The 27867-nt window shown below is 37.4% G+C and overlaps 2 protein-coding genes across 5 annotated transcripts; both read left to right on the forward strand.

The window, feature by feature from the left end:
* tpm4b (tropomyosin 4b) lies at positions 1-17116 on the forward strand. 4 transcript variants are annotated; one of them, XM_053486940.1, is made up of 9 exons: positions 1-397; positions 1994-2119; positions 11300-11433; positions 11526-11643; positions 12120-12190; positions 12279-12354; positions 12438-12500; positions 12600-12669; positions 16382-17111. In XM_053486940.1, exons 1-9 carry the CDS (start codon positions 284-286, stop codon positions 16462-16464), a joined length of 855 nt encoding a protein of 284 aa, XP_053342915.1. In that variant the 5' UTR covers positions 1-283; the 3' UTR covers positions 16465-17111. The 4 variants fall into 4 exon arrangements, with proteins under 4 accessions (XP_053342915.1, XP_053342914.1, XP_053342916.1 ...); XM_053486939.1 differs by lacking the exon at positions 16382-17111 and adding an exon at positions 13885-14382; XM_053486941.1 differs by lacking the exons at positions 1-397; positions 1994-2119 and adding an exon at positions 6505-6847 and having other exon boundaries at positions 16382-17116.
* A 1246-nt stretch (positions 17117-18362) lies between these two features.
* On the forward strand, positions 18363-27796 carry rab8a (RAB8A, member RAS oncogene family). Its single transcript, XM_053486943.1, has 8 exons — positions 18363-18599; positions 20821-20881; positions 22645-22705; positions 22802-22879; positions 22982-23071; positions 24260-24325; positions 25117-25167; positions 26371-27796. The coding sequence occupies exons 1-8, from the start codon at positions 18476-18478 to the stop codon at positions 26461-26463; spliced, it is 624 nt and encodes a 207-aa protein (XP_053342918.1). The 5' UTR covers positions 18363-18475; the 3' UTR covers positions 26464-27796.
* Positions 27797-27867: the final 71 nt, after the last annotated feature.

Below are 27867 nucleotides of genomic sequence, written 5' to 3' on the forward strand. Positions count from 1 at the left end.
ACGGGGGTGTGTGTGTCACCAGGAGCAGGGTTCACATCAACTACCTCAGGTTTAAACCTTCCGCAGAAGTGTTGTGTTTCATTCTGCTTTAGCCTGCGCTTTCCCTCCACTCCCCTCTTTCTCTCGCTCTCTCGTCCTCCTCATCATCTTCCGTCTTCACAGCCTCTTCTCTTGACTAGGAAGAGCTCCATTCTGTCCATCCTCTCCACTCTTGAGTGAGACCAGTTCGTTCGATTCTGCACATTTTTCTCTTAAAAGAGAGTCAAACAACAACCGAAAAAAAATGGAGGCGATCAAGAAGAAAATGCAGATGTTGAAGGGGGACAAGGAAAATGCCTTCGATCGTGCAGAGCAGGCCGAGACGGACAAGAAGGTGTCAGAGGACAAGTGTAAGCAGGTGAGATGTTGGGAAGACCAGCATATTCGTAGATGGATGAAATTAAATAAAAATGAATTTATTTATTTTTTTAATTATAGGTGCATTTTATTATTTAAGCCACGTGCTTCAGAAGTACATTTTGTGGTTGGGGGTCAAGCACCTAAGTAAAATAGCAATCGCATTTCTTTAAATTAAATAAATAAGATATAAACAAGTGTTGGATGTTACAACAGTGCAAAAGTTTGCACTACCTTATACATCTATGATGCAATACTTTTTTTTTTTTTTTTAACAAGATAAATTGTTAATTTTGACATTTTGGAAGTATACCACAGGGTATAGTTGTCTGGTAGCAGATCATCAGCAGATCTTCTTAAGAAGCTCAAGCAAGCTCTTTTTTTGAGCTCCACACCCTGTGGAAACTGTCTTAGATTTACCTCACTAATAATAATGAGGACCAGAGGGAGGAGAGACATGTGTTAGATCCTGGGAGCTTCTTGGCATCACTAAATTCCAAGAGCAAACAGGCATGGCCTCTGGAGTTCGCCAGGAATAACCCTGTTCCATACCAACTGCCCTTCTGCCCTCTTGGTATTGCTTACAAGGGCATTGGTATGGCTCTTCACAAACACCATAAAACTTTCAAGAAGACTCATTAATCTAGAGCTGGGGTTGGGCATTTCGGTGTCATGCTTGCATACATGCATTATGTATACGTTGTTCTTGGATAGTAGTTTGTTTGTTTTTTGTATAGTGTTCTTGGTTAGTAGGTATTTTAAAGACTTTGTAGGAATCTGCACAACTTAAGTGATTGGACAAGTTACAAGCCAGAAAGCTGAAATATATAATTTTTAAATAGTACTATATAATCTAGATAGTCATAATAAAAATCAATATATTTAACCTCAATTTTACATCATTTTAATGTGGTTTACTTATTCCGAGTATAAATTATAGGATCCCATTCAGCCTATAACACATTATTTCTTCCTTAGATGCTTTTTACCTTCCTAAAGAATCAAATCCAAGTACTAACCAAAATAAATTGAGTGATTCTCGCATCTTTATAAATGCATATTCAATAACAGAACTCTTGATTTCATCGAATAGCTCTCTGCAGATTTACACCTCATCCATTAGCTCCAATAGGAGCGGTACAGTAGCTGTATAGAGTTTAATTACAGTGACGGGACTTATCAGCAGCTCATGTATAGCTAGTTGAGCTGACCAAGTCTAAGTGACATTCTACATAGATTATAATGTACTAGAACTTGAGGATGTGAAGGGTACTGATAGGGCAAAAAATATTTGCGGTTAGATTAGAACATTGCTTTGATTGGACACTATAAATAAATCTGTCCATCTTAACACTTGTAAGGGAACCGCATCCTGAAAAGGACAGTGTAGGATTACAATATTCCCATCCAAGATGTTTTACTTGTTTAAACATTTATCTCGTAACTGAGACCTCACTGGTGCGTTATGAAATGTAAGTACAAATCAGATTGACAAGTGTTACATTGGCATGTTGTTATATGATGATATACATGATGTTTATTGATAATTAGTAATGACGTGATGGTAGAATGACTGTATTTCTGATGCGTGCCTCAGTTGGAGGACGAGCTGCTGGGGCAACAGAAGAAACTCAAGGGGACAGAGGATGAACTGGACAAGTACTCTGAGGCCCTCAAAGACGCCCAGGAGAAACTGGACCTGTCTGAAAAGAAGGCCACAGATGTAAGTATACAAACATCTCAAGGACCTGCAGAAGTCCCGATGTCCATGGAGCCAAAGAAAATGCCAGTATTTACATAGAAAAAGTTGTGCATTCAAAGTTAAGTTATGCAGCTAAAATTGAGACTATTAAAACCACCTGTTTGCAGTTCATGCCTCTAAGTTCACCAGACTTTTCTTGAGTAGGTCCGCCTGAGACAAAGCACATACATTTCTTTTGCATTTAAAACATTTGGCATAGAAAATGCAGATTTAAAGCAGACCTATAATGCAAAATTCACTTTTTCATATTGTCTAAGCAAAAATGAGGGGGGAAAATCTGCTTTTCATCCTTTTCCATTTTTATAGAAACAAACCCATAAGATTTCCCTCTAATGTGACCTCATATAAGAAAATACTCCCCCCAGCTTGTTGTTTCGCTCTGCTGTTCTCTGGTGGGGGCGGGGCTCAGCAGCAGCTCATTTACATAGACACTGAAGCAGTACATTCGGAGAAGGAGTGAAACAAAAGAAGTTTAAGGTATAACAAAATGCATTATCTGAGCACTTTAACAGATGCCTCCGAGTGGCGCAGTGGTAAAGTGCCCGCCCTATCATCCCGAGATCGCTGGTTCGAACCCCGGGTGATGCTGTTTTCCTCTCACAGCCGGAGGCACAGAGAGAGACACAGAGAGCTGATTGGCCGAGCTCTCTCAGGGGGGAGGGATGAGAGGTACTTACGCTCCCACATTAATCACGGCTCTACAGCACAGAGAGAGACACAGAGAGCTGATTGGCCGAGCTCTCTCAGGGGGGAGGGATGAGAGATACTTGCGCTCCCACATTAATCACGGCTCTACAGCCAATCAGGGGCGTCTGTGAGCTCGCGCACGCGGAAGGAGCGGCTAGCGCTTTCCTCCAAGTGTTACTCCGCCCCTAACGGTGCGTGAGCGAGCAGTTCGAAAAGATGCGGTCGGCTGACGTCACGCGGTTCGGAGGAAACACGTGATAGTCTTCGCCGGCTGAATGGTAGTAGTAGCCTTAATGTGGGAGCCCTCTAGTGACGGGAAGGAATTGGCCACGACTAAATTAGGGGAAAATAAATAAATAAATAAATAAATAGTACAACATGGAACCTTTAAAGAAAATAGCATTTTCATTCACCATGGTGCCAAATGTTGTATAAAATGTAACAAACATAAAAGACCATATTAAAAACTCTAATACTGTGAAACATGAATGGGATGAAGGCACATACAGTACTGAAATAGGAACCAAACATAAGTCTACAATGCCAATATCCTGTTGATGAGGTCTCAACATAAATATGGGAAATTTGGTTATTAAATTGTCATTGCAAATGTTTACTTCGACTCTAAATACAGCCCATAGTGCATGATGATTTTTTTTTTAGGTTAAAGACTTATAAATGTCAAAGGAAGATAAATTAATAGTTCCATTTAAAGTTTTCAAGCAAACCCTGGCAACATGTTAGGTCAGAAATGTGCAAGTCTTTATTCTGAGGGGGAAAGAAGTTGCTTAAGGTAAGGTCCACAGGTCATTGGCCAAGAAAAACTCCCCTCCCCGGAGATATAGCTGTTGTTTCTTATGGGGTCTGGTTTCCAGCATAATGCAACTGCTTAACTCGAGAGTGAAAGACCTTATCATCGTTAAACTGGCAGCACCGGGGCTCAAACCAAGAACCTTCTGATCAGTAGTTCCACACCCTAACTACAAACTAATCCAGACCCAACAAACTAATCAGAACATTCCCACTCTTTAAACATTTTGGTCTCCCAGAATTAAGTTTTTTTTTTTTTTTTTTACTTATTATAGGGAAAATGCAATATATATGTTAAATACAGGCCCATACTCCGGATTGCGCCCAAGATGTAAATACAAACGTTGCATAAAACCCCTAAAGGCTGACCAACCATGCAAAGCGTACACTATACCAATTTGGTCTTATATCATTTAGCTTTATTTGTTTTATCTGCAACACTTTCTGCAATTACATTCTGATAGCATATCTCTGTTTAAAATGTATAACCACAAATTTAAATAGAAGTGGTACTGTTTAAGCCAGCATACTCTTTTCAACAGCTACAGGCACAGATACTTACAGAATACAGTGGGGTCAATTAAAGGCACTGATACAAAGCATGACTCAGCGATTCTGTATCATTCTATGAAATAGTCTGGACATGACAGCTTAAGGCAATGGAAAAGAGTGGGCTTACTGAGACTAAAATATTTTGTTGTTTTTTCACCAGCTAATATAGATTTTTATTTTTCCCTTGCAACTCCATGAATGCTAAAAAAAAAAACCTAAACCCAAAGCTTAGATCTTTCCCTTTATCTTAATTATTGACTTCCCATAATGCATCTCTGTCCTAGTTACATGTTGATCAATGGAATGTTGCGCTCACTTCCTATATCAAGTTAATTATGGTTTAATTAAGCAACCTTTTGATTAGTGAGACAAACTAAGCACCACTAATGCGAGCGCACACATGCACACACGCGCGCACACACACACACACACACACACGTAGACAAATACCAGACCCCAGTCAGTTATGCAGCAGCCTTGGAATGGTTGGAATGAGTGAAAAGCAAACAGTGAAGTCTCCCCATCAGAGTCTGATGCATCACTTCAGAGCTGTTCCACTGGGGGAGGAAATACATTCATTTACATTCCTGCTGTCCGCAGCTCCCAAAACAACACACACGCACACACAGACACATACATACACACATACTTAGCGAGAGAGAGAGAGGGAGAATCTAAACTGAGGTCATTCAAACTAAAGAGGGTTGTTGACTTTTAATCATGCAGAATAAAAGAAAATAGTTATTATTTAAAAAAAAATCCCTTTATTTCTCCATATAATCCCCTGCTATGCTAATGCACTTATCCCAGTGTTTCATTACCATCAAGGATACCATCAATTTCTACCTTGATGGATACCATCAAGGTAGAAAGTTTTCTCAGTACACCAGAACCATGATTGGACTGACTGCTTCACACTGCTGTAAAACACTGGCCTTCCAGGAACTCCCTTAATAGCCCAAACATATGGAGCAAAGTCAGGACTATACGCTGATGTGGCAATAACAGCCAGCTGAGTAACTGTAATGTGTAAGTAGTGTTCGTGAATGATTGTTCATACAGGTTCCACAAGGATCAGGCATTTCACTTGTCTCACTGAATGTTCACAGGAACGGCTGGAGTGGGCTCCGAGCCACCTCAGCCAGATCGTCATCTTTAAGATGTTTGCACCATTCTAAAGTTTTACTGCGGCTAAGAGTCTCATCACCGTGCTGTGATTGAAGTCTTCTGTAAATCGGTTTTACGTCTTCATTCACAAGAAATGTCCTTACAAGTCCCGGTTTGACTTGAACACCCTTTGAATATCTGATAATCTCCTTAGAGAATTGTGTGAACCAAATCAGCACTACATTTTTGAGAGTTTCCAGCGTGATGTCAGATTAAACGTGGGCTGTATCCTCTTGGGATAGCTTAGTATTTCATTCTCTCTCTCTCTCTCTCTCTCTCTCTCTCTCAGTGGAGGGAGAAAAGATTCAGAATGCTAGTTAATCCTTGGATTTCGACTGCATATAAATCCACTTTGATACTTCTCGCTTTGGATCGTGCTTCAAAAATGATTACAGATGTCACTACTTTAATTCGTTTAGCCTCCCAAACGTTAACTTGTCAGTTAAGGGATTTTCTAGCTCTTAGACATCTTAAACACATTGAATTTGGATTGTACGCCCAAGGATACATCTATTGCACTTATAGTGTGTATGTGAATGTGGCATGTCTTAGAACAGAACCTTAAAAAGAACTCTTGATACTTTAATTAGATTTTAGAGTTATGCTTCATGCACCTTTCCATTTTTGCACTCTGCTATATACATTTTGTTCAAATAATCGTAATAATTTAGATTTTTTTCCGTTGAAATCTATTGTCTTGATAAAGAGCTCTGAGAACCAAATCAATAAAAAAGGGAATACTAGAACCTCCAGAAATTCCCAAATCACTTGATTTCACTTCAGCGAGAGGTCACCCCAGTGGGAAAGGCAGGGCTGTGTGTCTGTCATCCCCCTCAGAGCAAATAACATTCCCAGAGTTTATTATCCCAAAAACAAGCAGCCTGCGTGTTACAAGCCAAACACGGCTATCAACTTTCATCCAGGTTATTTGTCAAGGTGGCACCTCAGAAAGACCTTCATTGTTAGGCTTTAGTGCACTTCAGCCCTGAACTCCTGCACGCTTACTAAACGCATTTAGTGTCCAAAAAGCATTTGCCCACACTGAATACAGGAAGACCTTCCTCCTCCTACAGGCGTGATGTCATCTGAAACCACTTTCTTTCCCAGGATTGGAAGATTTAACGCCGAACTGTTCTTGGCGCGTTCCTGCCCTTTTCCTGCAGACTGCTGCGTCTCCGCCGCGCGCATTAAACTGCTTATGGGAGCTGCTTTCTGAGGAAGGTTCTAGAACAGATATTCCCGCGAGCTGTTATAAAAGTATCTTTAAGTCATTCATAGGGAAAGTTTAGGACGTTGCTCTTTGCGCACTCTGTGGCATTTAAAGTGTGTGCTGAAGGCGCAGGAATGGCTCTGAACTCGTTGGACTCGGTGAAGAGGAGGATCCAGGCCCTACAGCAGCAGGCTGATGAGGCTGAGGACCAAGCCCAGCTTTTCCAAAGACAGCTGGATGAAGAACGAGATCTCCGAGAGAAAGTGAGACTTTTTTTTTTTTTCGGATCGAAGCGGTTCGTTCGTGCGGCTTTGGGCATCTTTTCCGCCTGTTTAATGTTTCTTAAAAGATGTAATATCATATTTATCATAATGAATGAATGAATAATCATTCCAATTGCTGAATGTTTAAGCTAGGATTATAAGATTAATTTATTTTCAAAAATCGATACCCCCTAATGAGTGGACTAAGAAGACATTAAGATGCACATTTTTCTCCGAATGTTTCTGAACGGCGCGTTCTTAATCACGTGACTAGGGCTGGCTATAATATAATATAATATAATATAATAATTATTTAATGTTATACAAGTGGTGGCACAGTGGAGTGGTATTTAGCACTGTCACCTTGCCACTCCAGAGTTGAGGTTTGATTCCCCCTTCAGGTCTGTGTGTATGAAGTTTGCATGTTCTTCATGTGCTTGGAGGGTTTCCTCCTGGTACTCCGGTCTTCTTCCACGATCCAAAGACCTGCAGATTGGGTTAATTGGCGCTCGCAAATTGCCTGTAGTGTGTGAATGAGCATATTAGTGTGTGTGTGTGTGTGTGTGTGTGTGTGCGCGCCCTGGGATGGATTGGCACCTTCCCTGTCCCTGTCCGCCCTTGCCCAAGTTTCCAGGGATAGGCTCCAGTGCCTCCCCTGCCTTCTCCTCCAAAGACCCTGCATACAGAATTAAGCGGTATAGACGATACGTGAGTGAGTAATTATAATATTCTATATAAAAAAATCACTGACAGATTTAAAACGAAAGAGTAAACAGCAACAGATTCTGCAAAAATGGGAGACATAAAATAGCCATCACATGATTTTTACACTCTAACCATGTATAAATCAATCTTTGGCAGTACGTCTGGTTTTTGCAATGTCATGCACATTTAGTCATGCACATAAAAATGGAACTTTTATATGTCTGCATCGTATTTATTTTGTATAGTCTTAAAAACACACACACACACACACACACACACACACACACATTTGTGTATATATTAAATTCTTAGATGTTTATAATATCTGATAAGATAAATCAATCTTTAACTATGTTGTCAGAAGTATTAAACTTTATTTTTAAGAGCTTAAAAGCTTTCACCTAGAAATATATCAATAATAAACCTTAAAAACTATTTAAAATACATAAAAAGTACCATAATTCATTTTTTGTTTTTAGCTAAACTTTAAAAGTAGGCTATATCCAGAGAAATAATATTGGTACAATAGTAGGGAATCTATTTAGGGAAATACACCTAAACTGTGAAAAAGCCATGAAAAATATTATATAAGTTGTTCAGTAAATTGTCAAGCAGTTATTTTAAGCTTTTATGTCTATTTTTTCTTTCATTATTTGATCAGGTAAAGTTGTTTTATGTTTTAAAAAGCTCCTGAGACAGGAAACACTAAAGCTGTTTGCTCAATGCCTTAACCATTCAGCCACTACTTAACTATTTAGCACCTTTATCAATATCAGAACCATGGTGGATCCAGAGCCCATCCTGGGAATGCTGGATATGATGTGGAGTTACACCCACCGGTCCATCGGAGGTCACTGTGCACATGCACACACACACACACACACACACACACACACACACACACACACACACACATTCACAAGTGGGGTCAGTAGCCAGTCCATCATTTTTTGTGAGGTCCAACAAAGCAGAGAACCTAGAGGAGACAAATAAATAATAATCCAGACACTCAGTAACCTGAGCTTAAGATCGAACCTCAGGGTCCCTGGAGATAAAATATTAAGCATAACATATTACTATATATTTTGCAAAATTTTTTTCACATATAGGATTGTGGATCACTGTTATCAATTATTATACATCTATTATGGTTTATAAGGGTAACTGTATTGACAGTATAATGTATAGACATTGTAGAACATACATGTATTACGAATATTGGTAACCTTATATAAAAGCACATTTAGCACCATTGGCATGTATGTTTTACAGTATGTGCTATGTGTAATCATGTATGTATATGTAATTAATGTGGATTAATGTAGATTTAAAACTGTATCAAAACAACAATGGTAGTATAAATTATTTGGAAACTACAGTGAAACTAAAAAGATATATGTAGTTATGAAAGGAATGCATGTATATTCAGGTGGTTAAAGGGTTAGGAATGTATACTTTGTATCTGAATTCCAGTCTTTTGAAATCCTTGATGTCCTCCTCTAAGTCCAGGAGTAAGTTATGCTATTGAACTACTGTTCAAAAGTATCACTTCCATAATCCGCTTTCTCTATGTCATATTTTTCTTGCTGAAAGCTGCAAAACTGTAAGCTTGGCGCATATTAAATACTGGAAAAAGAGAACAGGAAGAAAAGAAAGAGCAACTAATTACCTTTCGATGCTCAGACTGTGTGGAAAAAAAAATCCCTGCTACTGAATAATTTCTCAGTGCTTCCACCTGTTCTCCTTTTAGTTTTTGTGCATATAGGAAAATAAGAAATTTGCAGAAGCAGATAGAAAAAATTAAAACCCATGATTATTTGCTTGATATAGTGAAGTTTTTTGTAAGTAGATGTTTATTTAACATATATGTAAGGAGTCTGCAGTGTCAGCACTTAAGAACAACCAGTAGGGGTTTCTGACTTTAGATCTAGTTTATCAATATTAGTTTCAAAATCATGATTCAAATTAAAAGTGCAGCCGCCCTACCAGAATAGACCTGTTGAGAGTTTCTTTGCTGTACATGAGTGACAAATTGTCATCTGCACAATGAACATGAACACATTTGAAAGAGTTTGGCTTGCACCTTTCTGACTAGCTTGAGTAGGTATGTGTGGTCAGAGTCAACGATTGTATAGACCTTGTTCTCAGCAGAGGAAATGATGCCTGGGTAGGCCGCTAAAATAAGTCCACTTCCTGGAAACAATGTCCACAGGAAACATGGGATGTGACGCCTACTACTCACTTTACCTTTCTCACTTCCTGCCATTAAAGCTGCTGCATGTGGTGTGGTTTCTCTCTGTCTAACCTAAAAAGTGATAACACTTTAGTTCTACCACGGTAAAGTAGTAAATCAATATTAAGTATGGATAGATGGATGAATATTCTTGTTTGTAGATTATAATATAACTTACAGATGTATGCTATTTTTTCAGTCGCATCTTGTTTAGGGTTAAAACCACGTCTGAAAAGTTCTGTATGTTTTCCCTACATTAAGTTTCTGACCTTGGAGTCTGAACACACCTAACTTTTATTTGAGCTTTAATTTGGTTCATGCATTAGGTTTCTTTGTGCCAAACAAGCAAACAAGAAGATGTGTCTATATGCATACACTCCCAGCCTTGAAGGAAGAGCAGTCATCGTTGTGGCTTCTACGTAGTAAACCTGTATATCAGCCATAACGTTAAAAACACCTAGATTTTGGGTCCCTTTGTGCCACCAGGGTGACTCTGGCCCCTCGGAGCATAGCTCCTCAGTGTTGTGGTGTCTGGCACCAGGACATTGGCAGCAGTTCCTTTTGGGTGCTTTGGGATCTCTAGGGATCAGACTTGTTTGTCCGGGGCATTCCATGGGAGCATGATTGGATTGGAAACTGGTGAGTTGGGCTCTTTGCCTGCGGGGCTCTTTGTGCGGTGAGCTGTGGTGCACTGGGTGTTCTGGTGCCTTTCTGCAATTTGTGGTGCATTGATGGCTAGCCTTGGGTCCCTGTGGACATGTCTGAACCTTAAGTGTTAATGATCCTGTCACCACTTTCCTGGTGTGTTCACCTGACATTTCATTGGTCATAATGTTATGGTGATCAGTATATCCTGCTAACTGTTATAGAGATCTGTGTCTAAAAAATATGATGAGAATGGAAAAAGAAAACTAACACTGTAAAACTGTGTTATGGTTAGCCAACTTACTGCTGATGGTTTGAAAAATCAGAAGTTAAGAAAACCCAACTGTATGTACTTTATGCTCTTTGGTGTGTTTTGAATCTTATTTAATCCATCGGGCAATAAAAGTACTAAAGATGAGCTCTGCAGTGTGGAAGAGTTTGTGTCAGTGGAAAGTTTGGAAAAGTCGTCACAAGAATCACTGCAGAGGAATTCTGTATGGAAAAGAAATGCTGCATCTGCTGGGACGATCCCGTGACAAAATACATACTCAGTACTGATGTACTCTTTAAAATAAACACACCCGCTCTGAAACACATTAAATCGTGTTGTGTTGAGATACTCATGACATTGCTTGGCAATTACAGAGCTTGTTTGGTGACGGAGTATGTATTTTTTGGAGAAATTAGCCATTGTGGCTCGCTCTGATATCACTTTCATAGCACATAGAAGAAAAAAAAATTAAATACACACTATTTTCAGTTTGATAGGCCAAACCTGTAAATTTGACTTGGTTTGCACCTCTGATCTTTAATCTTTGTGCATGTGTCTGTGTTAACGTGTGTCTGTGTGTGCGTTTGTGTTTGTGTAGGCTGAAGGCGAAGTGGCTGCTCTGAACCGCAGGATCCAGCTAATCGAGGAGGAGCTGGACCGAGCCCAAGGAAGACTGAGCACCGCACTCCAGAAACTAGAAGAAGCTGAGAAAGCAGCCGATGAAAGCGAGAGGTATACTCACACACACACACACACACACACACACACACGTGCACACATTCCTCAGAAAATAAGTTCACATCTTTATTTTCACTTTACCACAGAGGCATGAAGGTGATTGAGAACCGTGCCATGAAAGACGAGGAGAAAATGCAAATTCAGGACCTACAGCTTAAGGAGGCCAAACACATCGCTGAAGATTCTGATCGCAAATATGAAGAGGTGAGAACCTCACTTTCTTACATTTTGTGGCAATTTTAGATCATTTTTTTCTTATTAAAAACAGGAACAAAAAAGCCAGGATTTCTAGTTAATTTTCCACCAACTCGAGAGACATCACCAGTACAGTATGTTCCAGTGCCAGTAACAGTGACTGCATCAGTATTTCACATGACGTATGTGATGAAATGTAAATGCTTTTAAATGTTAAAAGTGCCTTTTTTTTCAATTCGGTCATTCGCCAGTTCCCGCCCTCTAGCTAGATCTCCCCTGTCGCTAAACTACTATTAGCAATATGTTGTTGTCCCACTTGTGGAATATTCGGCGGAAAACTACCTTAACCATGTAGCGTCTAGTGTTCATGTGCATATAATTTGTTCTTTAGAAAACTATTTGTGAGAAAACTTTTGCAAGGCAACTGAAATTGTGAACTGAATGGGTCCACGTAAACATGTGCTTATGTGTGTGTGTCTGTGTAGGTGGCTCGTAAGCTGGTGATCATAGAGACTGAGCTGGAGAGAGCAGAGGAGAGGGCTGAGGTTGCTGAGCTGTGAGTACACCTCGCTGTGTTTAATGAGCACATGGAAACTGCAAATGGAAATCAGGTGGATGAACGTTTCTCTTTCTCTTCTCTATAGTAAAAGTGGAGATCTTGAGGAGGAACTTAAAAATGTAACCAACACCCTGAAGTCTTTAGAGGCCCAGTCTGAAAAGGTCATTCTAGTCATGTGCCTTTGTGTATGTACACGTGTGGCTGGTTCCGTTACATGACCTTTTAAGTTGCTGTCTCATTACAGTACTCAGAGAAAGAAGACAAGTACGAGGAAGAGATCAATCTTCTCAATGACAAACTGAAAGAGGTAAGAATGAGATGGCTTGAAATGCATTCCAAAACTTGCAGTCTGCTTTACTGAGTACGTCCCAATGCATTCAACACTTGGTTTTCTCTCTCTTTGTAGGCAGAGACGCGTGTTGAGTTTGCAGAGAAAAATGTATCCAAACTGGAAAAGACCATTGATGACCTTGAGGGTGAGAAATTCTTTACACCTCACTCCATGTCTAATAATACATGCAGTTTAATAATCTTAGAAAGCTCAGCTGGAATGTGAAAAAGAATGTGAAAATCAGAATGTGAGAAAGAAATCTGATTTTGTGATGATGACTATGGCTGGTTGGTGGTGTCACATGGGCCCATGCTCAATGTAGCCTCAGATATATAGATATATATATATATTTTTTTTTTCTTAGCTAACCCCAATTGGTCTTCTGCTTTTGTAGCCCATCCTTCCCAATGTTTGACATCTTTTGATGTCTCATGTTTTTTCTGCTCACCGCGGTGTTAAAGGATGGTTGTTTGACTCATCAAAGCCTTTCTGTCAGATCAACCCAGCCTGGTCATTTTCTCCTAGCCTCTCCCATTAACGAGGCGTTTCCTCCCACAGAACTGAAACTGTTCTGTGTTAGACTGTTTAGAATAAAAGTCCCAGGACATCTATTGTTTTTGAAATATTTAAATCACCCCATTTGGCTCCAACAATGGTGCCACTTTTAAAATGCCGCAAAAGATCACATTTCCTACACATTCTGATGCAGCTCTGACTAAAGCTCTTGACATGTATGCACATGATTTTATGGATTCCGCTTCTGCCACATGATTGTGCAAAGAAGGTTTACTACTTTTCCTATTCAATTTTCAAGTGGATGTATATTAATATTACTGTCAAATATATTATCTGCAGTGTTGGGTTACATTTACTATGTAACGTGTTACACCCAACACTGATTAATTGTGTATTCATACATATCTTTAACCAGAGGTGGTTTAATTCTGACCTGCAATACTTAAAAGAAGAAAGTTTTATTTATTTTAAGTGTATAACTGGTGCTTTCCTTCTGATCAGCAGAATTTTCACAATAATGACATGAGCTGTGTTTGACCGGGGCATGTTATCAGTTGGAATTTAACCTTTGTCTGCGTGCATGCCCGTTCATGGCGTTAAATCGTCATTAATTAGTTGAGATTATACTCTTTAAAGGAACCAGACAAACCACTACACGGCCTTATTATATTCTATACTGTTTCCATTTCTATTATCTTTTCTTGCATGGAATCAAATCATACTAGACTTACTCTCTCACAAATTTTACAATTTTTAAACTCTCACAAATTCTTTCCCTCTTCATATTTCCTCTTCCTTTCTGCTGAATCTCTTCTCCTCTGGGACCCTGACCTTTGACCTCCAGATGAATTGTACAATCAGAAGGTAAAAGTGAAGGCGATTTGCGAAGAGCTGGATCATGCCCTGAATGACATAACTACCTTATAGGTGACTCGTCAGCAGCGAGTTGTGTCGCCCGTGCTTGACACGATGAACAAAAGTGCCTTAACTCTCATACCTATTTGCAATTTGTTCAGTAACAAAAATGCACAACACACAATACCGGTGCTACTGAAGCACATAGAAGTGGAGCTTTGTTATCGGCTCTGGATCGGCTCTGACCCAGTTCACGTGCTGCTATAGTGCATAAATCTCTGCTTCGGCTTCTGAGCCGATTCAACTGCACGCTTTCTCTTTGTCTGCTGTTTCTTTCATTTTTCTCTGTCATTTTCTTTTCCATAAGTGTGCCTGGATTCTGTGTTACAGTGTTCTGGTGTCTGGCTTTAATACCAAAGTCTTAATAAAGAGCTAAATAAAGATCAATGATTAACTGTGCTAAAAAAAATAAAAAATCTTTTCACCATCTCTTTTCTCTTTTCTCTTTCCACTGTCTCTTTCTTGTCATCTTTTACTGCCTTTGTGACAATCTATGAATGTTTTCATTTATCCTGGTCAATCACAAATGTCTCATAGTAGAAGTAAGGTTGTGTGCTAAACCTGGTATACTCGTGAACAGCATGAATTTTCCAACTAGCGTAAGTACGACAGCCTAACGTATTAATACAAAGAAATAAACTTTTGTAAGGTTGAGTACAGCTTGTTTTACGCTAAGTTGTACTTCTTGTACTACGTCTGCCAAATGCAGTCCCTGCTCGGTAATCGGAGAGTGAATCAGATTGGAAAGAGTAGATCGGATTAAGATTAGGTTTTGCCCTACAACGACCCCAGTGCTTTAAAATTCACTAATACCACTGCAGCGCTGTTATGTCAAATGTGAAAATATGAACTAATCCCAGGAAAAATATTCAGTTTAGCTTTTCTAATTAATGTCTATTGGTGCAGGTGTTTGTTCACGTTGCGCAAGTTATTAGTAGCGGCACAAAATTGTTCATAACATTGCTTTTACTCAACATTTTGATTTAATTTATGGCGCAGGTTTAACTTCAGGCAAATACCGAAGGACTGGCAAAGTTACATTAAATTCCTAAATTTTACGTCTACACCTATTTGGAGTTTTGAAATGCCGCTTAGACTTATTCAGATACTGCATACAGACAAACATATGGAGATACAAAGAGAAAATTTTTGGAAACTGGTTTTGGGTCCTCCAATCTGAAACGTAAGATATTATTGAAATAGAGAGTCCTGACCAATGTAAAGACAAAAGCTTTCTTTTATTTATATAGATACACCAAAGACACTTATATGACATGTTGCTAAAATCAGATTTTTTTTAATATATAAATGAGAAATCCAACATAGAATGGAGGCAGAAAAGTTCCAGAATGCATTCCATCAATGCAACATGTGTGATATTAGCATGAAAGTTAAAGAGCAAGATCTGTTTTGTAATCAGCTACAAAGAAAAAGGTGAGCTGGATAGAGGAAGGCCTAAAGGACTAAAGTGTGACTGCATTACTCTTTAGATAGAGGTGTGGCAAGAATGCTAATGCTGCATTCAACTTACAGAGATGTAGGAATGACATCACTTTAGAGCTACAGAGTGGGAACAAAAATAGAGGCCTCTGTGAATGTGTGTGTCTTATGAGCAACAAGCTAGCTAGCTAAGATGATGATGAGTTTAAATATTTACCTTTTTAAACCAGCAAACTGTATGATCATTATTATAGGTTTAACCAACTTCTTTGGTTGTGTTGCTTGATCTAAAGTTATGGCATCACTCACATTGTGTCATACTCTGAGCTTTAGACGCCTACCTAAAAATCTGAGTAAGAATTCCAAGTTACGGGGGTTTTTGCTTTACTTCTCTAGTCTGCGATGGGAAATTCCTATAAAAGATAACTTTTATAAAAGAACTTTCAGCCTACTTTTTGGCTCCACTATGAGCAGCCAGTTGTGGGTAGCATAGTGGGCAGTGTAGGAAACTGTTAACCGACATGAAAAAATAAACACAATCATTAAAGAAGTTTAATCTTCAAACAAGTTAAATTTAAAAAAAAAAGCAAATAAGACAAGAGAATTTCATTAAAACGTTTGCCATTTTAGGTGCCAGTCTAATTATAAAGATTAATATGAGTCATTCTTGGCTTGAAGTTTAAAGAAACAAGTATAGTTGCCTAGACAACAGATCTGAAGCGGTTTCACACAAGATCACACCTTCAGAGCCTGGAGTGGTATTTAGTTCTTGATGTCACTGATGTAAATACCTCAAGGAATTCCCCTTCAGTTGTACCTTCTTTGTACAGCAAAATGACTTAAAGAGTACAACGCAATACCAGTTATTACTTCTTGAACATTGCACTATATTTCTATAAGATCAACCATATGTTATGTACTGTGGTATAAGGTTGTGTTTCCTGTGTGTGTAAGTTACTTACTTCCTGCATACGTTTTTCTTTCAGAGACTCTAGCACATGCTAAAGATGAGAACCTGAATTTAAACCAAGTCTTGGATCAAACACTTCAAGAACTCAACAGCTTGTGAATAACAAAAAATAAGAAACCATCACATCAAGCAACATTCCACATGCGTGTGTCTGTAGGTTTGGGTGTGTTTGTAGTTCATTTTTTTTTCTGCTTTATTGTGTTGCCTGAGTCATGCTCTCCTATTTTTATCCCACGTCCACCCACACATTTTCTTTATGTTGCCAAGTAAACCATTGTTATATATTATAATGTAACACAAAGGGTGATGATACAAATGACTGGTCATGGTATAACGTTCACACCTGTCATGCATAACACCCAACCTCCACCTTTGATCAACATATTTTAACTCAATAGGCCTATTCCACATCAACGCATCCTTCGGACCTCTAACTACTTCGGACCTGGCACAACGTCCGCAGTTACAAATGAAAGTTGTCATGATTCCTGAATTGATATGTCTATTCCACATTTGTGTATTTATTTATTTTACATCCACACCTATTTGTAGTTTTTTTTTAAATGCCGCTTAGACATTTTTAAAAAGAATTATTCACAAAATTTACACTTACAGATTAATTTAGGTTGTATTAGATGTGTAGATTTCATGTGTAGGATGTTTAGGGAATTGTTGTCTAGTTTTATTGGTTAATTTGAAGTCACTAATAATTTTTTTAATTAAGCTATTTTTTCCTTTTACTTATCTGCAAAATAAATGTTTTTTTACTTATTAAAACCAAAATAAACGTTTTTTTTTACCTTTTTTTACATTGTCATAAAATGTCTGTTACTGTTGTTATAAATAAGAACATTGCCTTCATTAAATATAAATTATCGATTGTGCTGGTTAGAAATGTGAGGATTATTTAGATATCTGGAATAAAAATTTGCGTGCTACTATTACTTGCGAATGAAGTGTGCAGTCAACTCGCTGCCGCTCCTCATGCTGCTCAAATACTCAACTTTCCTAAGTTTGTGTGTAATCTCTTATTGTTCCAACATGACCGCGCACCAGTGCACAAAGCAAGCTACATAAAGACATGAATGAGTGAGTTTGGTTAAGAAAAACTTGACCGACATGCACAAAGTCCTGATCTCAACTTTGGGAGTGGCGACTGTAAGCCAGGCCTTCTCGTCCAACAACAGTGTCTGACCTCATAAATGCGCTTCTGGACGAAGGGTCAAAAATTCCTATAAACACATTTCTAAACCTTGTGGTAAGCCAGAAGAGTTGAACCTATTATAGCGGCAAAGGGTGTGTCAATGTCATATTATACCCTATAAATTAAGAATTGGATGGTACCAAAGTTCATTTACATGTTAAGAAAGGCAAGTATATATATATATATATATATACACATTACCCCTAGCGTGTGATTCAGTGTCATGATGCCACCCACTATGCCACTGTGCCGCCTTCAGTATACAAAATGAACAAGTGAATGAATGAATGCTTCAGGGATGCAGCCACTTTGTGTCTTTAAATCTGAAACTAAAACCTAAGCTTAATAAAGTCTTTGGACTGTGGGAGGAAACTGAACACCCCGGAAGAAAGTAACCAAGCACAGAACACGCAAACCCCACGCACACAGCCGAGACTCGAACCCCCGACCCTGAAGGTGCAAGGCCACAGTGCTAACCACTACGCCACTGTATTATAAAATTATATTTATTTGTATAATGTGTTCCTTTATGTTTTCCTTCAAAAATGTCCCATTAAATTCTGAACCGACAGTATTATAGAAATGCATATTTTAATCAGTTTGCATATGAACTAGCAGCAGTCTATCCCTTTTTAGGGTAAAGAAAGACTTCGGTGTGCAAGGTTTCAGTTTCCTGGCTCTCTTGTGCACGTCACAAACCGCGCGTTACCGCACTCAGGAGTACGCATGAATAGTGCAGCAGATCAAGTTGCTGTAGTCGAATCAGGAGGCAGTAGGGCTCTGTGGGGTTTGTGACGGAGCCTGGGAGAGCCTCTGCTCTTTGCCTCTGTGCTAGTGCTGCGTGTGTGTGCGTACGCGCTGCCACTAAGCAAATTTGCCGGGCGGGATTTCCGCAAATTATCAAGTATGGCGAAGACTTACGATTATTTGTTTAAACTGCTGTTGATCGGGGATTCGGGAGTCGGGAAGACATGCGTGCTCTTCAGGTTTTCAGAAGACGCCTTTAACTCGACTTTTATCTCAACTATAGGTGTGTAAAACCATTTGGTTTGTCTCTCAACTACACTGACACTGACATGTTCGGCGCTAGCTTAGCTTCATGCTAAACGCTAGATGCTCGCTAGCTAGCTGTGTGCTTGCTAATTCATTCCTTACACATGTCATTTAAAATTAATTTGTGTTATAACCGATCAGAAATCATCTTTAATGTAATTTTATTAAATTTTTATTTAAAACGACAGTCTAAAAAGTCAACTTCCTTGGTTACAATCTAGTTTCGATGTCTTGGCTAGTTAGCCTAACTAGCTTCAACTTGTTAGCTAGCTAGTTTGAGCTTTTTGTAGGTTAAAGCCAGACATTATTTTTTTACTTTTTTACGTCCAATTTTATACATTTTAATCTTGGACTGAAACAGAATTTGCATTGCAAAAAAGTAGAATATCGTGGATTTTTTATTTTTTATTAAAAAAGTGAAACTATATATTCCATATTCATTACATTTAAAGTTAATATCCTGTTTTGCTTCATCTCGATTATTACGACTTTCAGCTCATGAAAATGAAAAATCCGGCATCTCAAAATATTAGAATATTTCATAAATGGATTTACAATACAGAAATGTTCATTTATGGACTCAGTACTTGGTCAGCGTTCCTTTAGCACAAATTACTCCATCAATGCAGCATGGAGGTGATCAACCTGTGACTGCCCTGAGGTGTTACAGATGACCAGGTATCTTTAATAGCAGCCTTCAGCTCATCTGTTTTGATGGGTCTGGTTTTTCATCTTCCTCTTGACAGTAATGTAGATTCTATGATGTTCTTGTCAGAAGAGATGGTTGGCCAATCAAGCCCAGTAATATCATGTTCAGCAAACCAGATAGTGGTAGGTTTGGCACTGTGGGCCGGTGCTAAGTCCTGAAGGAAATCAGCATCTTCATGAAACATCTCAGCAGACAAAAAGCTTGTGGTGCTCTAAAATCTCCTGGTTGAATTTGGACTTGCTAAAATACAGTGGACCAACACCAGGATGATGACATGGCACTCCAAATCATTACAGTGTATGAAAACTTCACAAATTGAATTATGTGCCTCTCCACCCTTCTCTATTTTCAAATGAGATGCAAAATTTACTTTCATCTGAAAAGGGGACTTTGGATCACTGAGCAACAGTCCAGTTTTTCTTCTTCTATTTAGACAAGGTAAGAAGCCTCTGACTGACTCAGGTTCAGGAGTGGCTTGATACTAACAGTTTTCTAAAGACATCTGTGTGTGATGGCTCTTGATGCACTGACTCCAGTCTTGCTCCTTGTGAAGATCTATCAAGTTCTTAAATCACCTGTGCTTGACAACCCTCTTAATGCTGTAATCATCTGTTTCTTGTGCATTTTTTTCCTACCACGCTTTTCCTTTACAGTCTATTTTCCATGAATATGCTCCGATACAGCACTTCAAGAACAGCCAGCCATGGCTGATGACCTTCTTTGGCTTTCCCTTCTTGTACAGGGTGCTGATGATCATCTTCTGGACACTGTAAAGTCTGTAGTTCTTGACTGAGAGATGCACTGTATTTATACTCTATGAATAAAATTGAAATGAAATATTCTGATATTTCAAGATAGAGGTTTTTGGCCTTCAAGTGTAATGTCTAGAATATGAGAGTTTCACTTATTGAATGAATTATGAAAAAAGTGTCATAAGTTGATATACTGTATATACACACACGCCTATAGTAACAAATATATGTGTTTAAATATAAAATGTGTGTGTGTTTATTGGGTTCAGCATAAAATGGCAACAGATCCAGCGTCTCCTATGAGTACAGATGGAATGATAAGGTTAGCGAGCTGGCTAGTGACTAAGCATTGTTAGAGCTATCCAGCTTCAGCTAGTTAAGATAGTTGTAATTTGTGTAAGGTTTATTTAGTAAGATAAGGATGCTGTATTTGGTGTGTCAGTGTCTAATCCCTCAACTAGTACATCTTAGTAGTTTACATCTATTAACTAACATGACAAGGATCTCGCAGATTTTCATCACTTGTGTTCTTTAGTATGAACTCAAGCTGAGGAAGTGTTAATTCACATCAGAACTCATGATCAGTAGGCTATTAGAGGAAATAAACAGTACATCAGCACTATCTAGGCCTCTCTATTCATGGCACTTTGCAGTTTGCAAAATAAAATAATCAGGTCTGAGAGATCCCAGTCCAGCTGAATGTTTTACACCTTGGTTTATGTGCTTGTTTTTTGCAGGTATCGATTTCAAGATTAGGACAATAGAGTTAGACGGCAAGAAGATCAAGTTACAGATATGGTATGTTTCAGTCTCCTGCTGGAGGCCTCATACGAACTGTCAGCTGATTCAGGTTCCTTTTAAACTGAAATACGCAGGTAATATGGAAGGGTGACATCATCGAGGCTTCCACTAATCATTGCTTTATACACCAGGCCCTTAACTTATTTTTGACCCTTGCAGACACTTGTGTATAAATAAAAGGAGACACACTATGCAGTTTTTTGGAGTATAAATGTATAAATTAGTTCACATTGAAAGTATCTAGAACATCTTAAAGTAAATTTTTTCTCAATGTGCATAAATTGCTAACCATTATGAATAGATAGATACTTTGTTGATCCCAAAGTTTATTCCAGAATTAATGGGTTAATTTATGAGAGTACGGATAAGTCATGTGATCAAAAAGAAATCAACCACAAAATGAACTTGCTATTTACTGTGCTCCATTACAGTACTGTGCAAACGTAGTGTTCAAGTAATATTTGAGCAAATGTTTCATCAGATTTTACACCTGAATTCAGTCTCAGTTGATGGTCTGTTTCAAACTGAATTCTACTTCAATTCTAATTAAAATGTTTAATGACAATTTATGTAGAGAGATGTACGATTTAATCGATTTTGGAATTTGATCGAGCTTGTGTTGGTCAGTTCAATTAAAATAAATTAGCCAGTTTTTGATTTAGAAATGATTCACACTTTTTACAACACACAAATTATTAAGATAAACTTACAACCGTTAGACAGTCTTAGTACAGTCATACAAAAATTATTTAACTAAGTGTACAATCTAATGCTGTAGTAAACTTAGTTAATGAACTGTAAAATTTTCAACATTTAAAACACTACAGGTTACACAGCTTATAAATTTTTTTTAGATAGATTTAAATACATCAAAACTTGTAAAAGAAAATAAAGCAGCTTGAGACAAATCAGACAAAAATGTATTGTGCTATTAAATTTAATGATTAACATGATACCCATGATTTACAGCTCTGTTTATTGATGTATCTTCATTGCAAATATGTTACTGTTTGCTTGCATGTCTTTCTTTTTAACTCAGCCATACTTCTTCCTTAAATATTATGATGCACCCCGGTCATGTGAATAAGTACACCTTTTAGAAATATTCTTGAAAATTTTGTACATATTAAAAGAGCTTCCTTCTGAGTTTTTCTTTTTTTTTTAAGACATTTGTGTTTGCTACTTGTGCTCTGTAAAGCATTAATAACATCTCTGATCTAAGTTTCTATTAATATGGAAGACTTCACGAGAGCCAGTTTCATCCTGGTGCTTGAAAGGTTTTGCAAATGCACTTGACAATACTGTTCGTGCAAGAACTAACTATTGTTAGTTAACATCGTAAACATAATTCCATGTTATTTCATAGTTTTGAAATATCCAATATTGTTCTAGAATGTAAAAAATAAATTACTAAAAAAAAAATAAAAAAAAACATTAAATTAGAAGATGTGTCCTTTAGACTGATAATGTTTGCAGAATATATTCACATACTAAACATTTGGATTTGTTTTATTTGCGGAATACGTGGAAATATGGCCATATTTATCTGTAGCCTTTAGGTAGGCTTTGAGTTCTTTCACTTCCTTAGAAAGTTATTGTTATGAATAGATTTGAAAATGTCATTCTTTAAGCTTCAGGACAAAAACCTCTTAATTGTGGAACTTATTTTTAATGAATACAGCCTGAGTGCTAGTCGATGTCTGATTATCTTTGGAACTGGATATGTATCCTCAAGCTTATTAAGTTTTCGTTCTTTGCAGGGACACAGCAGGACAGGAGCGATTCAGGACAATCACAACGGCGTATTACAGAGGCGCTATGGTGAGTATGGTATTTTTATTTATTTTTTGTCTGCATCTATGAATAATATATAAACACACTGTATTTAACACACAATGTGTTTAATATTGTCATTAGGGCATTATGCTGGTGTATGACATTACCAATGAAAAGTCCTTTGACAACATAAAGAATTGGATTAGGAACATAGAAGAGGTAAGGATTATTGGTCATGTAAATACAGCACAAAATAAATCCTAATGTCATTTATAACTTTCATTATAAGTTTAATTTTATAACTCTTTGTATCCTACCCAGCATGCATCAGCAGACGTGGAAAAGATGATTCTAGGCAACAAATGTGACATCAATGAGAAGAGACAAGTTTCCAGAGAACGAGGAGAAAAGGTGAGAGACGCGGATGCAAGTTAGCTTTATCGACTGATGTCAATAAACTACACTCGTTTAGTTGTATTTGTTTGTTTGCTTTAGTTTGGCTTAGCATAAAACCGAACACTACAGTAAAATATTTTAATAAAGTTTAAATTTTAAGCATTCACTGTAAAAGTTTAAAATCTAATATTAATGTAAATTCTTTAAACAAAGTAAAAAATTAAGCTTTACAGTAAAATGTCTATATAAGACCTTATTGTAGACTAGTTTAACCAAATGAAAAATCTTATACTGCAGAGTAATATCTGTTAAACAAATAATCTAATACTTTACTCTATTTTTACAGTAAATCTTACTTTTAAAAATATTTTACTGTAAAGTTGTACGTTTTAGATTTTGGACTTTGTTAGTAGTTTACATTAAAATATTGGATTTTACACTTTGCTAAAAGAGTCCAACATTATCAAATTCCTAACATTATAAAAAAAAATATGTAAAATATTACCCTGTTCTAGAATAATTTAAGTGTCAAATCCTTAAGCGTACAATAATACACTTTAACAAAGTAAAATCTCATACTTTAAAGTAATCTCTTAAGTTTAAAACCTAATACTAATGTGAAATCTTTAAACAAAGTGATGTATACATTACAGTAAAATGTTTTTTTTAAGCAAGCATACATTAAAATCTAGCCCTGTACAGAAAAATATTTATATTGTAAAATATAAGATCCTATTGTACAATATTTCAAGGTGGTAAATTTTATACTGGACAGTAAAATCTGTTAACAAAATATAAATTCTAATAATTTAAAGTAAACTTTTAACAATAAAAATGAAAAGTAATATTTTTTACTTCAAGTGTAAAATTGAATACTTTAAACTTTTTAACAAAGTTAAGTTAAAAATGTAATACTACTGTAAAAAAAAATACATACGCAGTGTCAAGTATTAAAGTGTACCATTATACAATTTAACTTAAAAATATTATAATTTAAAATAAACAAAGTTTAAACCTTTTTTAACAGTTTAAAATGTAAAACTGTGCAATAAAATCTACAGAAGTGTAAAATCTAATGCTGTAGTAAACTTATTTAACGAACTGTAAAATCTAATACTTTACATGAAAAATTTTCAACATTTAAAATTTCGTTATCTGTGGTAAGGATTTATGAGAATGCTGTCTTCTGTCTTCTCTCTTCAGTTGGCGTTAGAGTATGCCATCAAGTTTATGGAGACGAGTGCGAAGGCCAACATCAATGTGGAAAACGTAAGTGAAGTGTACAGACCTGATCTTGCCAATGGTTGTATAGGCTCTCTGCAAAGTAAAGCCCAATCTGAGCATATATAATGTAATTTGTAAGAGATTTGAACTTGTCTCTTCAGCTGAGTGGAAGTTGTTTGCCAAAGTGACCACAGATTGACACGTCAGCATTTTACCAAAGCCATGACACTGACACACCAGAACCTCAGCAGATTTACTTACATTAACATAAGGGAGATTTTAAACAGCGTGAACCTTACTGATGTAGCATTTATTTCTAGATTACTAATTATTATTTTAATCATTTAAATTATAGCTTGTAAAAGGCTATAAGACCAGATGTTTCCTTCAGTCTGCTTATATTTACTCTTTTTTTTTAATCAGTCATTAACGTCTTTAGTCATTTTACCGCATGATTCTTTCAATAGATAAGACTTTAAACATGTTATTTCACAAGACCCAATACATGTCAGCTTGGTCTGATTATCAGAAGCAGCCTCATGTGTTGCTGGTGATGATTCACTTTCATTTGCACATAGCAACCATTGTTTGTAAGCAAACTAATTATTAAAACCACTACAGTCAGTTTTTCATGCATAATTTTTAACGCTGTTTTATTCGTGTAAAATGACGAAACATCAGGTTGATTTAAAAATGCTTCTGTACTACTACTGTTATGTAAAGCATTAGCACTGCTCAAGTAGAACAGACAAGCCTATTATTCAACAGGAAGAGAAACCTTCTCTTTTAATGCTTCTCATTGAAAACTGACGTGCATTGTTTTGCTTTGCTTTTAGTCATTCTTAACACTCGCCAGAGACATTAAAGCAAAGATGGACACGAAACTGGTAAGACCATTACTGCTTTTTCCATCACTGACACTGATCATAAAAAATATTAAATATGTTTTAAAGAAGGTTTTCTAATTGCAGTTTGTTTTAACTTTACCCAAATGTATCAAACGTACAAACTTTTTGGCTCAGGAAGAACAAAAATTAAACAGAACAGGTTATATACTGTACATTGCCTGGCGAAAAAAAGGTTGTGCAGACAACTATTTTAATCGATTTCGCCTGCAATGTGGTGGCCAATTCATGTGTGACAATTGTTCCTCGTGCTCCCAGAACCACAATTTGAGTCCTGGAATATGCATGTGTCATCAAGGGGGGAAAAGCTCTGTAGATGTCATGACCCGGGCTTCTGTACATTCAGGTTTCATTGCCACAAAATGACTTAATAATGACGTAATGTTGCTGAGCATGGACCCGACCAAATAAAGCAACACCAAATCATAACACTGCCTCCAAAGGCTTGCACAGTGGGCACCATGCATGATGGGTTCATCGCTTCATGTACTTTCCTTCTTACACTGACACGTCCATCGCTCTGGACTCATCAGACCACATTACCTTCTTTCATTGCTCCAAAATCCAATCTCTGTGCTTCTTAGTAAACTGAGTCATTTGTCTGGTTAGTCTCACTTATGCAATGTTTTAGTCTTAATCCTATGAGTATGTTTCACATTGCGCATGTGAAAATGCTTTTAACTTCACTATTAAACATAGCTGTAATTTCTTCTGTCATTTTTTAACAATGAATCTTGACGTAATGTCCATTCACATATCCCAGTTTGAAAGCTATGGTCAAAACGTATGGTCAGCCAGGACACAGCGCCTTGTAGCAGATAAGGTTATGTGCTTTGTTCATGGGCTCAACAGTGGCAACTTCTGATCAATGAAGCATGAGCCTTAACCGTTTGAGGCACCACTGCCCGTAAGTCATCAATTGATAAGTTTGTCAAGTGGAAAAGTGCCCCACCGTTTAATTCTAAAAAAGTTGTACGTTGTTCATCTGAGGTTGTGTTTGCCTAATACTGAAACCCACTTTGATCAGATGATTATTGTGTTTTTACACAAAAACACATAGATATATAATATAGGTTGTGCTAAATTTGACACATGACTGTACAGTATATTGTTCACAGAACAAGGTGTTCAGTTTAGTTCTAGTTGTTTTAATCCATTTTCTTCATTTCATGTCTCTTGCTGTAGGAGGGTAACAATCCCCAAGGCAGCAATCAAGGAGTAAAGATCACCACTGAGCAACAAAAAAAGAGCAGTTTCTTCCGCTGTGTTCTACTGTGAAGACCAAGGCCTTATTGTCCTCCACCCTGGGGCTGGACTCAACTGGACTGTGCTCATGTTTTTAGCACTTCTCTCTCTGTCTCTCTCTCTCTCTCTCTCTCTCTCTCTCTCTCTATGTTTCAGCACCACTCTGCTTCCAGCCCTGGCACAGCTGAAGTGCTCAGCTCCTCTCTTTTGCTTCCATTGATATGTGGTTTCTTCCAGCTTGCAGCCCGTTTCCTGAGGGCATGACAGGCTTGCTTAGCTTCTATTGGTTTGTTTATGATTTTGTCATCATTGTTCTCATCTCTTCATGAAGTTTGCACCCTAAATAAGACATTCCCGTTTACACTCACAAGTCTTATCGGTCCTCTTCCTGCAGCACAGAAGCGTTTGATAAAAGTCCTTCTGGGCTTTAGGCAGAGTTTGGTCTGAAATGTTGAGGATCATTTCTCTCTCATGCTTTCTTTTATAGACAATCACAAAACAATATAGTTTACAGGAATCTTTAAAAGAAAGAACAACAGGAAAAATTGTTTTAAAGAATAATCTTGTGTTGTAATTTAATATAGTGGCTCTTTCTGCAGTCAACATTCCATTATTAAAAATAACAGTATTTTTCTAAAGAAGTAATTAGTGTAGTTGTTCTGATTTTGCATTCATACAGCAAAATAACCAATGAATCGATCTAGGGTGTTTTTTTTTTTTTATTATTATTAAATTAAACCCTGGTATAAAATTGCCCTTAGAAAAAGCACACAACAAGCCAACCTCAGAATACCGAGTCTTTGATTCAACCCTCCTATAATAAAATCCTGGGGACATTTATTCAGATCAGAAACTAAATTCCAACCTTATCTTGAAAAAGGTCTATTTTTGTCATCACCCCATCACTGTCAGTTTTTATTTAATTTGCGTCTGATTTTGCTTAGAAAAGCACACGTCTTAGTTACGCAACAGGAAACAGCTGTTTTGTCAAAGATTTGCCTAGACCCATAGCACACATTGTCACTTCCTGTTAGAGACCATAGATGGCGTCACCCAGTAAGGCTCACCAACACTTCCCACCCATTTCCTATGCGCACTTCAATTATTATAGTCCATGTGACTGGACATATCAGCACAGAGAACAGCTGCTCGTGTCATTTGTGTTGGCAGCCGCTTTCTTATTTCTCAGTTTTTTTGCTGACATGAAATAAATGTGTATCTGTTTAATCAGAGCTAGCAATAGGCCAGGAGAGCCAATAATCTACCAGCGCTAAGACACCCCTAATATTGGGAGAGAGAAAAAAAAAACACAAAATGAAGGAATAGTTGCTTATTGAGTGTTTTACTTTAAAAAAAAAAGAAAGAAGAAGAAATGCAGTGTTTTACAGTTTCTTTTTTGGGAAGCAGAGAGGAATCTCTTTTTGTTTCTTCGAAAGC

Source organism: Clarias gariepinus, chromosome 25 (genome assembly GCF_024256425.1).
Source record: "Clarias gariepinus isolate MV-2021 ecotype Netherlands chromosome 25, CGAR_prim_01v2, whole genome shotgun sequence".
In the NCBI taxonomy this organism is placed as follows: domain Eukaryota; kingdom Metazoa; phylum Chordata; class Actinopteri; order Siluriformes; family Clariidae; genus Clarias; species Clarias gariepinus.

Coding starts and splice junctions, on each gene's coding strand:
- rab8a (XM_053486943.1), top strand. CDS start 18,476: ATGGCGAAGACTTACGATTATTTGTTTAAACTGCTGTTGATCGGGGAT. Junction 22,706..22,801: donor CGTATTACAGAGGCGCTATG/GTGAGTATGGTA, acceptor TATTGTCATTAG/GGCATTATGCTGGTGTATGA. Junction 23,072..24,259: donor CCAGAGAACGAGGAGAAAAG/GTGAGAGACGCG, acceptor TTCTCTCTTCAG/TTGGCGTTAGAGTATGCCAT.
- tpm4b (XM_053486940.1), top strand. CDS start 284: ATGGAGGCGATCAAGAAGAAAATGCAGATGTTGAAGGGGGACAAGGAA. Junction 11,644..12,119: donor CTGATCGCAAATATGAAGAG/GTGAGAACCTCA, acceptor GTGTCTGTGTAG/GTGGCTCGTAAGCTGGTGAT. Junction 12,355..12,437: donor TAGAGGCCCAGTCTGAAAAG/GTCATTCTAGTC, acceptor GTCTCATTACAG/TACTCAGAGAAAGAAGACAA.